General features: G+C 37.3%; 1 protein-coding gene across 7 annotated transcripts in view; it reads right to left on the bottom strand.

The window, feature by feature from the left end:
• Positions 1-15,124, bottom strand: part of LOC121319656 (apoptotic protease-activating factor 1-like) — an 81,594-nt gene that overhangs the window by 36,054 nt on the left and 30,416 nt on the right. For 5 of the 7 annotated variants that reach the window (XM_041257305.1, XM_041257301.1, XM_041257298.1 and 2 more), the window contains 3 exons: positions 11,248-11,364; positions 2,732-2,857; positions 2,304-2,423 (listed from right to left, as the gene is read on the bottom strand). In XM_041257305.1, coding sequence (XP_041113239.1) covers positions 2,304-2,423; positions 2,732-2,857; positions 11,248-11,364 — 363 coding nt within the window. The remainder of the gene's footprint in view (positions 1-2,303; positions 2,424-2,731; positions 2,858-11,247; positions 11,365-15,124) is intronic. The other 2 variants (XM_041257303.1, XM_041257304.1) reach the window with 1 other exon arrangement.

The raw sequence follows: 15,124 nt of genomic DNA on the forward strand, positions 1-15,124 counted from the left end.
TGAAAATGGTCCAACTCATTCATTCATACTATCGTATTTACAGTATGTACAGTGCTTGCAACTATATTCCAGTTTACATTACAATATAAAAATGTATTTAACAGCAGCAGAGCCTGAACACTTGCTATGATTTATGAGGAACCGACAGTTCCCCTTTATGTCCCTTTAGAGAGTGGGATCATTATAGAGCTTAAAGATCCCTATAAATGTGCATGTTTTTTAATGCAAGTATTCAAATGTAAATGGGCTCTTCCTTCAACTTAAATGGGACATTATTTGCTGAGGTGCTTAATCTTTAAATCTTAAAGCATTATAAAGGGCAACAACCATTGTTTGTTTACAGATGAAATAAAAAAAATGTGACCATTGTTCTAATGCACATAATTTAAGTATTGAAATGTAATGTCTAAGACTAGACGAGATGGTAAACTTGAAGTGTCTTGAAGTTGACTATACTAGCAAGTCATGGCATGTCTGGGTCTCGCCAAGAACATTTTTAATGCATTCTGCTGTTAAAGTTAATCTTTGTAATGTGCACTAAAAAAGCTGTCGTCTTTTTCAGTATGACACTGAGAGGGTCACAAATAAGTCCCAGATCCCAGCATGAAAAGAAGTCACTGGAAAAATGCTACAGGTCATACCAGTATCAAAACAGTTCCAAGCATGGTGTCCTGATATTGATACTCAATTTTTATGGTTTTATGTTAAAAACGCATCTTCTGTGAAAACTGAGCCTTACATCTATAGGAAGTGGCATGTATTTAGTGCAATAAATACATTATTTTATTGCATTTTAACTATAAGGAACCTTAGTTATAGGCACAAACATTAAGGTGCAATATTCTGAATGTTGCCATTTACCAGCTTACAAAGTCAACAGTAGCTATAGCTATGCTCCAGAAACCAATAACTTATAGTACTGAAACTCAGCTGTTGATTGAAAATTATATTCTTATTTGATGGCACAGCAGTGTAAAGACTCCAAAAACAAGTGATCATTCTATTTCACTTCGAAACTGATAAGAGAACTGATTAGGTGTGCAAAAATGAACTAACTGAAAATCTCTGCAGTTTAATTTATAGATTAAACACTTGATACGATTATACAACAAACATAATTCTTTTAAAACCACGTCACTGACTGCACACCGTTCGGACATACTATAATTACTACTGTATGCTGTTTTAACACATTATACTCTGAGTGCTCACAACCTTTATCCGTTGTGTAAAAAACAGTACCAGGGGGAAACCTTAATATAGGGAGGAAGGGGGGCAGCGACAGCTGATGCTGACATGAGAATGCTCCTGTCAGCTTCAAAACAAATTATAGCTGGAAGAAAACCTTTGGGTCCCAACAAAATCCTTTGGCGCAACTATTCTGGAGCACTGGTGCCCACTCCATCTGTATCTGCCTAGTGGATAGATAGTGGGCTTTGGTCCACAGAGTTGTAAATCACTCGCCTTTTAAGAAAACAAGTGGTGATCTATTCAATCTCAAAATGTTTATCTATTCAATATGACATTTTCAATCAGGATTTTAACATTTCAATCACTCTGTAAGAACCTTCTTGATTAATTTTGACAAGTAGTGGGCTGAACTACAACATGCATGATTGTAGGGAAGTAATTAATATTCTGTGGGAGAGAGATTGTTGTGTGATGAATAATTATAAACACTTCTAATTAAAGTTTGGACTAACAGCATGCTGCGTGTCAAAGTGTGCTGTATTAGTCACATTTTATGCATTGAAAAATCTTCAATCAAACATCTTATAAACAAGATGTGTTAACAACATTAGCATTTAAATGTGAACCAGTTAGACACAATGTAATTATAAATAACATTATTTACTCATATCTGCTTGATGTAGTCATGCAGTTTAATAAACTTACTGTATATTTTAACTTTGTTCTGAAGTTGCAATGACATTGTCATGCAAGGTGCTTTACAAGTGAAAAACATTATTATAAATATTCTTATTTGGACCAAAACTATACTTATGAAATGTATGATATTTATAATGACATTTCATTCCTAAAAAGAACCTAAACACATGCAACATTGCCTTGTTAAACTATGAAAACTATGCAGTTCTAAATACTAATCAACACTAATGTCAAAAGGTCACACATTCTAGAGGTCACCATTTTTCTTAAATAAATTAGCATTCTTTAGCCTGTTGGATTTAGGGAACAGAAAAGGAACGGAACTAGCATTGAAGACTGATTTGTACTCACTTCCTTCTCTTATGTATATATGTATCCAGACTTATTTTATAGTTACCACAGCATTTTATTACCTTAACAGTTCCATCAAAGGACCAGGACAAGAGCCTTGAACTGCCCAGCAGCCTGAATCTCTTTACCCGCTCACTGTGTCCTTTCAGCACCTTGCATTTCAAAGACTTCCAGTCCCATACCTGCAGTAAAGGGAGATGAAACACACTGCAGTACATTACTGTAATTTTAGATTGCAAGAGGAGTTAAATTGAATATTTCATGTGAAAAAAAACATCATAGATCACTGATTAATGTTGTATTTGCTACAAATAAGATCAAATATATTCAAAAAACATCTTGGATCTTCTAATATATATTATATATATATAACCTTTTGTTTTACTAAATGTTGTTCTTAATGGTTACTTTGCAGCTGTACACATATAGACTTGTGTTCACAATTCAATGCACAGTTTTTTAATATATTAAAGGATGATACGTTACTAACCCTAACAGTTGTATCTTCGGAGCAGGTTATAAGTGTCTGTCCATCAGCTGTAAACTGGCAATACAAGACAGTTTTTGTGTGTCCTGTTAAAGTGCGTAGGGTATTACCACTGGGCATTTCCAAAACCTGAAGAAAAAAAATGACAAAAATGATGTAGAATTTTACAGTTTTTATATATATATATTATCATTTTCCCCCATATTTAAAAATTCTACCCAGCTTGCAATCTCCTATTCAAATGTTGTCTCCCTGTTGTAACCCATTTACCGATCAGGAGGTCTATCAATGGGAGACCTTCTAGCAACCATTTCACATATAGGAGGCTATATTCCCAGACTGTGACACCGGCAGTAACATGTGGTAAACAATTTCACAACCGAATAAGTGGTTCTTTAGATTGTGTATACTGTTTGTAAAACATTAAAGGGTTTGGCTGCCTTAAATATATCCCTGTCGCTGGGGGTATGCATCAAATACAGTAGACGCCTGTACATGAAAGAACTGGTGCACACTAAGTGCAAATTACATTGCACAATTACTTTTTCCCACCTGTCAAAATCTGTTGCAAAGCTTTGTTATATATTGTAGCTGCATTTGAATGGATTGTGTATTTATAAATACTTGGCATTGAATTGCACGACACAACATTAAACATGGTGGTCAATGCAGAGGAAGAACTCATGCAACAAAACACAAATGCGTAACACCTTCTAGAAGTGAGGACTACAGCACTGGGTACTGTGCATGTAACCTAAATGAACACACTTACTAGGTTGTATGCATGACTCTAATCCATGGGTGAAAGTGGCCAATGATCACTTTGACTGAAACTCCTGGGGCAAAACCAATCTTTCGGCCGGGCCGGGGCCAAAGCTCTAAGGTTGTATATGCTCTCAGGTGCATTGTGAGCCATTCTGGCCCACTTTCAGAAGAACATTTGAACTTGACTTTGTAGAAAAAGAAATTCATATGAGGCTAGTTACAAACATAGTTTTTGAAATGCAATGTTTGCTCCAGGACTTACTGATTGAGGGCCAGTTTGGCCCCCTACCAAAATTTTAGGGGGATATTTTCTTTAGTGAGAGAGGGTCAATATGTTTTATGATTTAGAATTCAACACAACCACAGTATTTGTATACTGAACTTGTGTTTCTGAAGAACAACAAAACATTTAAAATTTTAAAACAAAGTTTTCATTTAGTCAGTAAGAATTAGGTCTTCTGAAATGACCCTGTTAAAAAAAAAAAAAAAAACTAGTAGAAACACAAGTCAGATTTTTGCAGCTGTTGTCAGAAGATTCTTTCCTTTTTATTTGTGAACTCTGCCTGGTCCCTCAACTCTTATGACAATGATGCAGTCTGTCACTTGACAGTCTATTCCTGTGGGCTGTCTTCAACAGACTTTGAACCCTGAAGCCCCTTCCAACAAGACTATATTTCCAAATTACATTATAAACCTCTATTTTAAAAATGAAGTACAATAAATAAAAAAAAAATGATATACAGTTACAATGTGTTTATCTTCTATATGCTCCAAAAGGCTAAAAATAAACAAAAATTACCACGCAATCTGTATTGTTAATTTGTGAAGCAACGCGATTAGAAAAATAATTAACATTACTTAATAAATAAAATGTCATGCATCATAGCCTGAAACATTACATATTGACGTACATTTTTCATATAAAAGTAAATATGAAGCTTAATAAATGTAGTGTTTTTAAAATGAAGGAGCTGGAGCTGTGGTTTTCGTTTCATAACTGAACTTGAACTGTAAGCATACACTAAACTAAACAAAACAAAAAATAGTACGCATTTCTCACATTGTCTCGCGCTGTCACTCTCTCTCTCCAGTTCAAAAGTAATCGATCACCACTTGACAGTTCAGGCACGACTGTTTTGGTTTAGCAAACAGATCAGTTTACAATGTCTTACTGCGTTTCAATGCCCGGTGCAGCATTCTCAAGATCAGCATTTCGTTCCGAAGTAGATTCGTTTGGACACCTGACTGAATGTTGTTTTTTTTAAAACACAAACTTGGTAACACATGTTGTTGCTGTCCTCATCAAAAGTCATGTTTCTGCAACCATTCACGTTGAAAACGGTGCTTGCATTAATCACAGTACAAGCCATTTTATTGCTTTGGAAGTGTGAGTACGGCTGGAATATCTTAATAGCTACGCTTCTGTGTCATAAACACAACACATGTTGATAGAAGGAGTTCGCTGATCTAAAAATATTTTAGAACGTAGGACGATTTGCTCCATGTCGACACCTTGCACACATCAGACCCCCCGTCCCCCCACAATTTCTTTTGCCATTTTTACAGAAATAATATGAATGGACCTGGGAGAAGCTATTTTGACAGAATTCCATCTATAGATGGAACACTTTCACCCATGCTAATCCTATTTCCATGGCAGTGGAAAAAGCAAAAAATTATATTATCAAAGCTACAACTGTACAGAATTAAACAGAACATACAAAACAATATGAAACCTTATCCAGATATTAACTGAATCATCAACTTTAATTATAAAATAATTATAAAAATAAACAATATATAGTGGACTTGGTGAATTTAAAAGTAAAATACAAAACAACAAATGACTAGTGAAGGCCAGATGTACTTGTTGATAAGGAGAAATTGTGGGATCTGTGCTCAAAGAAATAAGATTACTAAAACAAGCAATAAGTTAAATTGCAGGTTATGAAAGCTATTTTGCTACGAACAGTAAATATGTTTTAACAGGAGAAAAGACAACAGTGTGTATTTACTATCACTAACTCATTACTGATGCTTTTTATTTTACAATGCTACTTAAATCTTAAAGAAAACAACAAACCACAAGGTTGCCAATGGCTACGTTCAACCATTATGAATGTACAATTTTACCACAGTGAGTAATGTAGGTCTCTGTCACTGTGGGCATGTGTTACTTTTTAAAACCCATCATGATGTTACCTTTTTTTGCTCATCTTGTTTTCTTACTTTAAATAATTTAATGCAACACGACCATGAGAGTCATCAATACATAATAATAGAAAATGTATTCATGTTAGCCTAGTTGTTACTCATGAATAGTCATCCCAGTGTTTTAGACTCTTGAGTAAGAATCCCCGCTCAGACCTGGCAAAGATTCCAGTAGGATGTGCAGCGGGTGTTCTTTTCGTTATATGTTTTTGTGGCAATTAATTCAGTTAAAGATTCTGTGACTGTGGCAACAAAATATATACAGTGAAACCAGGAAAACTGATAACTAAAAGGGACTGAACATTTAGGGCTGCTTTAAGGCTGTTGATTTAGTCTTAAAATGTCCTCACTATCAAGAGAAGTTAATCACTGAGATCACATTTTCTTTGATAAAAGTTTTACCTTCCTTAAAGAGTATGTAAGGACCTTTCTAATTTATTGTGTTACATGTTTCAACTTGTTGCTCCAACTCTTTACGTCAGGTGTGTGTATTGTTAACAGGGTTCGTACACTTTAGGGAATGTAGAATTCCATGACTTTTCCATGACCATTTTTTATTTTATTTCCTTGACCTTTTTACCCATCAATGGACATGCTTCCCATTATCGGATTTGCCTACCCAGACACTACATTAGTGGTCACAGAACAAATAAAACATTATGCTGCTGTTCAGTGGATTCTAATTATTAGATCAAGTAAAAAGATTTTTAAAAAAACTGCAGGGAACTGAGATTATTTTAGATGTCAGTGGAATGACCACAAGACAAAGTCACTGGTGAAATGGTACTGTAAAGTAAAAGAAGTAAAGGAAAAACTACTTTTTCAAACAACTAAACTGGCTTATTTATTTTTTCTTCAAATAAACCTCTAAGCATGTATCTGTACTGACTATCAACAAGGCGCTGGACTGTGAAGGTCTTCTCTTCAATCTGACGATTCACAGAAAAGCCTCTCTCAATTGAGGCATTTCCATGACACAGAAGCAGCAGGACCTGCACAACTTTCCACAGTTTGTCAAATGCTTTGTTGCCTGCCATTATTTCATAGAAGAGGGTATCCACCCTGCATTTAGTATAATCAAAATCTGTAAATTCTGCTTTTCTATTGGTCAGAATGTCACCGATACACAGCCTGTACTGCCTGAGAATATCATCACAGCTGTTCTCGTCAACACGTTTTGCATCAACAAGCGTTTGCAGAACTTTTTGGAGCTTTTTCATGCAAAAGATTCCTATTCCTTAGCCATTTCACGTGGATCCAAGCATGCCATGTTGCGCACCATTATGTACTGTGGGTGAGAATTATCCTGCAACTTCAGCACAACTGAAAGCAAGCAGTCTTTACTCTCCATCCTAAATTCAAGTACTCTCTTTTCATTTATTTTCTTATTTGCTACCAGTTCAGTATCTTCTCTGCTATAAACCCAACATTTATTTTGTTTGGATGGCACTGGAGTTTTTTGTCAGCAACATCAATGCTCATCAATTTGGACACAAAGAGGGCTTCAGCAAATCACATCCCCCTTAATGAACCTATGCATGATTGATTTAATCACATTAAAAGAGATCACCTACAGGAAATGGAACCATTGGTTTCTCTGCCTGGTACACAGTCAGAAAGGGGGTCACTTATTTTGCAAATAACAGGTGAAATGCAAGTTTGGCGTGCACTAATGGATCTTTACATCCTTCCTTGACAGTACTGTATGACTTTGTAGCAGGGTTTGGGATTTTCCCAGAATCCACTGCATCTATATAGTTCTTTAAGTCTGGCATTATTTTAATAACCCTCTCTGTCACTGAAACATTTTCCACCCATCTTGTTTTACAGAACTTCAATGGCATGAGTGGTTTGGTTGCCTCTGTGGCTTTAGCATAATCTTCACAATGAGCAGGGGAGTCTTTCAGTAACCAATAAGCACTACTTAAAAACTGGTCTACCGTCCAACCTGTAGAATCTGCTCCTTTCTTGAATGCTCCATGTACAATGTGCAATCCGCAACTTCCTAAATTAAGTAGTACTGAATTCACATCTCGTTCAAGTTCCATTTGAATCAGGTTGTGGAACTTCCAATTAACATTGGGCCCATCCATTGAAAGCTGAAGTAAAGATTTCCGGTTCAGTCCTTCTGTTGACTTGTGGAAAACCTAAACCATGTCCTCTGCTGTAGCATGCCCCATAAATTCTGAAGTGAGGCAGCGTGTAACTACAGTATCATTCTCCCAGATTCTTAGGTGCATGTCCATTTGTTTAGTTTGTGTTTTCATGTTCAAGCTTTCACCAAAAAGTAAAACATATCCTGAGTCTTGACTGTTTATTGTCTCAGATAACAGTGACTTGAAGTACGGCGCAATACCGAAAACAGTCAAGTACACTGATTTCTTTTTCTCCACATTGGAATTTGCTAGCTATTTCACTGTCTGGAAACATTCTTTGAAAAAGTAGGCCTAATAATTTATGCGGAAATTAAAGCACAACAGTTTATTAACTCTCAGATCTTGTGATTACAGGAATTTCTCGATTAAACTAGCAGAAAAAAATACAATATGTATCTTATGTCATAAAATATATCAAGCAGATAAACATTTTTATTTTAATTCATAATTTATATTTCTGCTTTCAAATGTATGGCCTGCACAACAGATTTCAATATTAATTGCACCCCCACCCCACACTGAAGACTAAAAAACGTGTAGTACTTTTAAAATTCTAATTATTTAATAACCAGAAAAAAAATAAACAAAGAAAAGACTACAGGTGTCAGTTAAACATTGTCTTGTCATCATGTTACTCGTGTAATTATAAAATCTAAACACACAGTCTGCACAGACACTAGTTTCTCTGAACTTGCTTTGCAATCTGCGCTTAGTACAGTGGCTTCAAACGCGCGCCATTTCTCCTACAAGGCATGATTTACTACCCCACAGTACAATACACAATTTGTCTTTTAAAACGTCAGCACCAAGTTAATGAATTTCACCGCATAGGCATTTTAATAAGCCAGACTACTGACAATTCAAATTAAAAAAATATTTAATTTTTATTAGAGCTTGCACTCGAGCAATGTGTCACTCCCTTTCATTATACACAGCGAACTGGATTTTAATAAAAAAAAAAAAATGTTTCAACAAAACGAAAAATGCACCCCATGATACAAATAATGTAGACTTACCTGTGGACTCTGCTGACTTGTAGAACCAATGTGACCGAGTACGTTTCAAGCACCAGAGAATCTCTGCTTCCAACGTCTTATATGTCGACAACCCGAGGCCTCGAACTCCGTCATTTCTTGAAGTTACAGCACCGGGTGTGGAAAGATTTTTTATAGTCGCTCAGTCCTTGTCTACAGCCTTGGCTCTTGAATCAATCATCCAGTTACGCTGCTGCTCAGAAACTGAGTTATGTCCATATTTTTTGTATTTTCTTCACCTTTCCAAACGAAATTGATGCTTGCTGCTCTTAGCATGGCTAAGTAATGCTTCCTCGTCCACATTAGACAAATCCAATTTTGTGCCGCACAAAACACATTTTGCATTCCTATCATCTACTCGAGCCACCCATGATCTGTATTTCTCGTCAGCAAGCCACACGTCATTAAAAACACATTTTCCAGGCATACTTTCTGCTAAATAAATTCAATCAGTATGCAACCCTCATTTTGTCAGCGACAAACACAACTGACTTGAAACACAGAAACATGTATAGTAACACTACAGCTGAAAACCAATGAACGCTTGATAATAAAATGTGCCGGGAAAACGTACAACCGTAATAGTGGGGAGAAAAAAAATAATTTGAACACGGGGCAATGTAACTTGTCTTACGTGATTTTCCCTGATATTCCATGACCACAACTAGAAATTGTAAAAATTCCCTGACTTTCCAGGTCTGGAAAACCGATTTCAGTATTCCCTGACATTCCAGAAATTCCATGACCCGTACGAACCCTGTGTTAATTTTTTTTTTTTATATATATTTTGCCCACTTTTTTAAATTTTTAAATTGCATTCCCTGCCTCAAGATGGCTTCCCATGTACCCGTATGGAACTATCAGAACTACATTTCCCATCATCCTCCTGCTCACATATGTAACAGAGATGGATTTAATAGTGAGCAGGAGGATGATGGGAAATGTAGTTCTGATAGGTCCATGCAGGTACATGGGAAGCCATCTTGAGGCAGGGAATGCAATTTAAAAGTTTAAAAAAGTGGTCAAAATGTTAAAAAAAAAAAAAAAAAAACCCAAAACATTAAAATAATACACAGATCTTACGTAAACAGTTGTAGCAACACATGGGAACATGTAACACAATAAAATAAAAAGGTCCTTATGTACCCTTTAAATTACAGAATATTAAGATAAAGGAGTTTTTTTCCTTAAAGAGACGGTTTCACATCAATATAAGTTATAACAATAACTGGGAGATGTATTGGACCTTGTTTTGCTGTGTCTTATCTTCCTGGATCACTTGAAATAACTTTCAGTATTTTTATTTTTTTTAATTATAAACTGCTACGGGCAACTCCAGTGTATCTCTAACTTGGTGATTATTGGCTGCAGTCCCAGAATTAATGTCTTTAGTCTTTTCGGTTAGGTTGTAGCACGGTGCACCCCGATAACAGTTCCCCTAAGTTTACTTTAACAGATAGTAGCTGCTCAGCTTCCTAGGATATGGTCTGCCTTGCATCATGTGCAGCAGTTATCTGGGGTAAATTAACTTAGTGGTCTGTAGGGTTTAGGGTTAGGGCTTTGTATTTTTAGACATCAATAAAAAGTAATTTTAAAATGTTCGTAAAATGCCTACTGCAATGTTAACTGCATACAGTAAATTAAATACCAAGACTGTTCTGCGAATCAGACCCAGTTTTCGGTTGTCACCTTGGGCCCTGAACTTATATACTATTACTTGCCATTTCGAGTGTCGTTCTCTCCCACTGACAACCTGGCAATACTTGAATGACTGGTTACTTCAATTGAAAAATAAACACTGTACAACACTATCAAAGGTAAAGCTACAATACTGGATGTTTAATGCATCTTATTAACTTATTTCAGTGCAGAAAGTGATAAATAAAAGTACATACTGCTTTTAGCTTAAACAGAACTATAACTGCTTTTCGCATAATGCTTTTTGTACTTATCTATCTATAAATGTTATTATTATTATTATTATTATTATTATTATTATTATTATTATTATTATTATTATTAGTTTATTTGGCAGACACCTTTATCCAAGGTGACTTACAGGTGAATATATGCACACACCTTAAAACAAGTCTTGTATTAGTATAAGTGCACAAACTAAAGTATACAATGTTATACAGCGATGGCCAAAAGTTTTACATCACCCTATGGAATTAACAAATTTTGCTGCATAAAGTCAAATGAAATCTAAAAAATAATGTTACATTAACACATTGAATTACATAACGGTTTGTAATTTTCCAGAAACTTAATGAAAAACTAATAAATTTGGCCACAGCTGTAGTACATGCGGGGTAAGCGTTAGTGTTGTGAGATGCAGGAGCTGTCCTCACACCTTTACTGTGCCATTCTCTAGTCCTAGTGCTGCTAAGAGGCTCTTCTGCAGTGTCAGAAGTTGCAGTGTCCACCAGCCAATGTTCTTTAGTACCTGCTTGGGGGACATCACACCTGCCTACAATAAAATATATAATGAAGCAAATTCCCTTTTGTTTCAATCCAGAAAACTCAGTAACTGGTACAGGTCTGTCTCTAACCATTCATGCTGTGTATTACTACAAGTCAGAAAATTAAAATACAGGGCCTAAGGAAATGGTTGAAAGTTTTACGACACTGACCACAGTCCAGTTAATTCTGAGCACATAATTTAAATGATGGTTAATAAATGAAGAAAAAACCATAATCATATGCTCCTTGCTATTACTAGAAGGGAAGTGCAAATTTGAAGGCACTGGAAGTTCATCTGAATAGGGCAGTGTCTTTATTACTCAAAAAAGAAATATTTTACTATTAAAGTATTCTTCTAAAGTATGTTTACCATAATTGTTTTAAATATAACGCATACTTATGCATGATTAGGTTTGCTTACATCTAGTACCCCATGAAATCCATCATAGTAAACATCATAGAACATTACTATTCAAGTACACCAAGCACCTTATATATAACACATAATCTGTGTACAACATGCAGAAATAGACCCAACATTTGTAAAAGGATGAATGTGATACACAAAAATGTTTTTTTTCCTCCCACACATACAGTAGATAAACATCCTACAGCTGTACACCCCAACACATTCAATCACATGTACTTGCACACACCCAAACAAATCAAATACATAGTCCTGATTGTACTGGTTTACAGACTTTTGACAAAAGGGAAGTAACTTACTCAAAAACTACACATTTCTGAAACGTGATTAATAAATATACGAAGTTATATGACAAGGCCTATTCACCTTATTCTTTTTTTAATGTCTTTAACAGGTTTTAAATAATTAAATGAAGCCTGATGATTGTGGCCCAGTATAACAAACTGTTAAAGACATAGCATTTAAATTTGCAGCATCTAGCAGAATCATAACCCTTATAAATATACAGTAAACTAAAACAATCATGGCTAGCAGTCATAAAGAAATGTTCCAAAAAAGCATTTAATAGCTTATAAGGTGTCAGTATGAGTAATAGAACATTATGACCATAGAATGTGTAATATAAATCTTGGAGAATAATTTTCTATGCTAAAAAACCTGCCCACTAATAACTATTACTAACAATTTAATGTAAAAAATAAATGACTTTCTTTTCTTGTCTTGAAAAACGTAATCATAAAATGTGGAATTTTTGCTCTTAATTCATAACCTAGATACACAGTGTAGATTTATCACTTCAGAAAGACTTTCAACATTAACTGATTACATTAAATCAAACAATCCCCAAGACAGATACAGAAGCACTGAGCTTTCTAAACTGAGCATACTGTATCTTCAGGGATAAATAAAAAAACATGATGAATTGGGATTCACTGAATTACAAGCAAACTTGCAGATCAAAGCCACAGAACGTTAGGTTATTACCAGAACCCTGGTACCCTGAAATAGAAATGACCATTATCTAATGGGTGTTTACCTTGTAAAGATCAAGTCGCCTAAATATTCTATAACAAAGCTGCTCGGCCGAGCCTGTGACGCAGTCATGCCTGCCCCCGAGGGTATAAAGGATCTGCGCGCACAGATCTCATCGTCATTTTTCCTTCAAGTCTGCTGCAATCATGGACGCAGTGACCTTGAAGGTAAACGGTTACATTTCTATTTCAGGGAACCAGGGTTATGATAATAACCTAACATTCCCTTTCAAGTACAAAATGTAACCATTACCTAATGGTTGAGTATACTCAAGCTGTCACAAGGGCGGAATGCTACAAGGCTAAGCCAAGAGGCTGCCTTGTGCGTTACCATTTGGATCCCCAGTAACAAGTAGCTGGGGAGAAACTCACCTCTATGCCTGTGTTGTAAGGGTCGACTTGGAAACCCTTAACAGTCTAGTTCCAAAACTAGGGTTTTGATGATCCACGACATTTAATTTTTAGAACCTAGCGGAGGTATGGGGAGTAACCCACACTGCTGCATTGCATGTATCTTTGGCAGATGTACCCTAGAAAAAAGCCCATGAAGTAGCCATGCCACAATGGGCAGTGAGCTTTTCTAAAGGGGTGAGTTGGCCAGCTCGTAGGCAGTCCTGACTATGTCTGCTATCCATTTGGACAGCCTCTGCTTAGACAGGGCTTGACTGTGGGACTTCGCCTCATAGCAAACAAAATTAATTGTTTGGACTGCCTCCAACTTTTCGTCCTGTCAACATAATATGCTAGGGCCCACACTGGACAGAGTATATGGAGCTGCCACTATTTGTCAGACTGGAAAGGAAGTGGATGGAAAACCTCCAATTCTACAGACTGGTTGACATGAAATGCTGAGATAGTCTTTGGCAAAAAAGCAGGATTGGTAAGGAACGTAACTTTTGTCCTGGCTTCTGCGAAAATGAATCAGGCTTTTGCAATTGAGAATGCCTTTGCAGAGGTGATTGCAAGCAAGAAAGTTGCTTTGAGTGATAAAGATTTCAGCTCAGCTGAATGCAAGGGCTCAAACAGAAGCTTCATGAGTGCTTCAAGCACCACTAAGCCTCCAGTGAGGAGCAATATCCTTCATAGGCGGCCAAAGCCGACAAGCTCTTTTCAAAAATTGCACCGCCAAGAAGTGAGCTCCTTGGGAGACCGAGTCAATTTTGACATGGCAAGCTGAAATAACTGCCAGATAGACTTTTAATGTAGAGGGGGATTCCCTCAGGTCCTGCAAAAATTACAGCATAACTGCCATGGGACAGGTCGTTGGGTTGAACCCCATAAGGTCTGACTGAGCAGGTTGCAGCGCTTGGGCAGTCTCCACGGCTGGCTGCTCGGAAGCTGCATCAGGGTTTAAAACCAGTCTCCTGGGCCAATAATGGGCTACTAGGAGCACCTTGGCCTGGTCCTGCCTGATTATCTCCACACACAGCGGGAGCAAGGTGAGTGGTGGGGAGGCAGTTACCTTGGCCACTGGTGTCTACCGTCCCTGCCTCCTATTATAGAGAACCAGAGACGACAGTAGGTCGATACTTGGGAGGCAAAGAGATCTATCTCTGCTTTCCCAAACCTCTCCCAAATGAGACTCATCACCTTGGGGTAAGCCTCCACTCTGAGGCGCTGGGAACTTTCCTTGGGAGGAGGTCTGCAGGCCAGTTTACCACCCCGGGCAGATTTACTGCCTGCAGTGAGAGGAGGTCCTCGTGTTCCCAAAGCAAAAGCTTGCAGGCCTGAGGTGACTCGACACCTGAGGCCGCCCTGGTGATTGATGTAAGCCACCACTGTTATGTTGTCTGTAGGGACAAGCACATGTTTCCCTCAAATTCTCTTCAAAAAATGCTGCAAGGCTAGGTAAACTGCTTGCAGCTTTAAAACATTAATGTGGAGACCCTGCCAAGGGGGAGTTCTACACACCTTGGCTGGACGCGTCCGTGGTGACAACCTCTCTTCTGGTGACACTGCCAAGCACTACGCTGAGGTGTAGGTGGGATGGCTGTTTCCACTAAGAGAGTGCCTTAGACAGTGATGAGACACTGTCAACAGGTGGCCGCGGTTCAATGCAGGCTGAAAAACCCTGTTAAACCAGGCCTGCAGATGGCGCATGCACAGGAGACCCAGAGGAAGTCTGGGAAGCTGCTGCCATCATGCTCAGAAGTTTCTGGAATGTTACTATCGTGAGTGCTCTGTTGCTGGAGCTTCCAGATAACTGAGCACTCTGATTACCTCTGAATCTCAACTGGGCAATGAGATTCAGTGCACTTTGAGAAGTAATAACACAATTACAGTTCACAAAATAAACATCTCATAACTTA

This window comes from Polyodon spathula, chromosome 8 (assembly GCF_017654505.1).
Source record: "Polyodon spathula isolate WHYD16114869_AA chromosome 8, ASM1765450v1, whole genome shotgun sequence".
In the NCBI taxonomy this organism is placed as follows: domain Eukaryota; kingdom Metazoa; phylum Chordata; class Actinopteri; order Acipenseriformes; family Polyodontidae; genus Polyodon; species Polyodon spathula.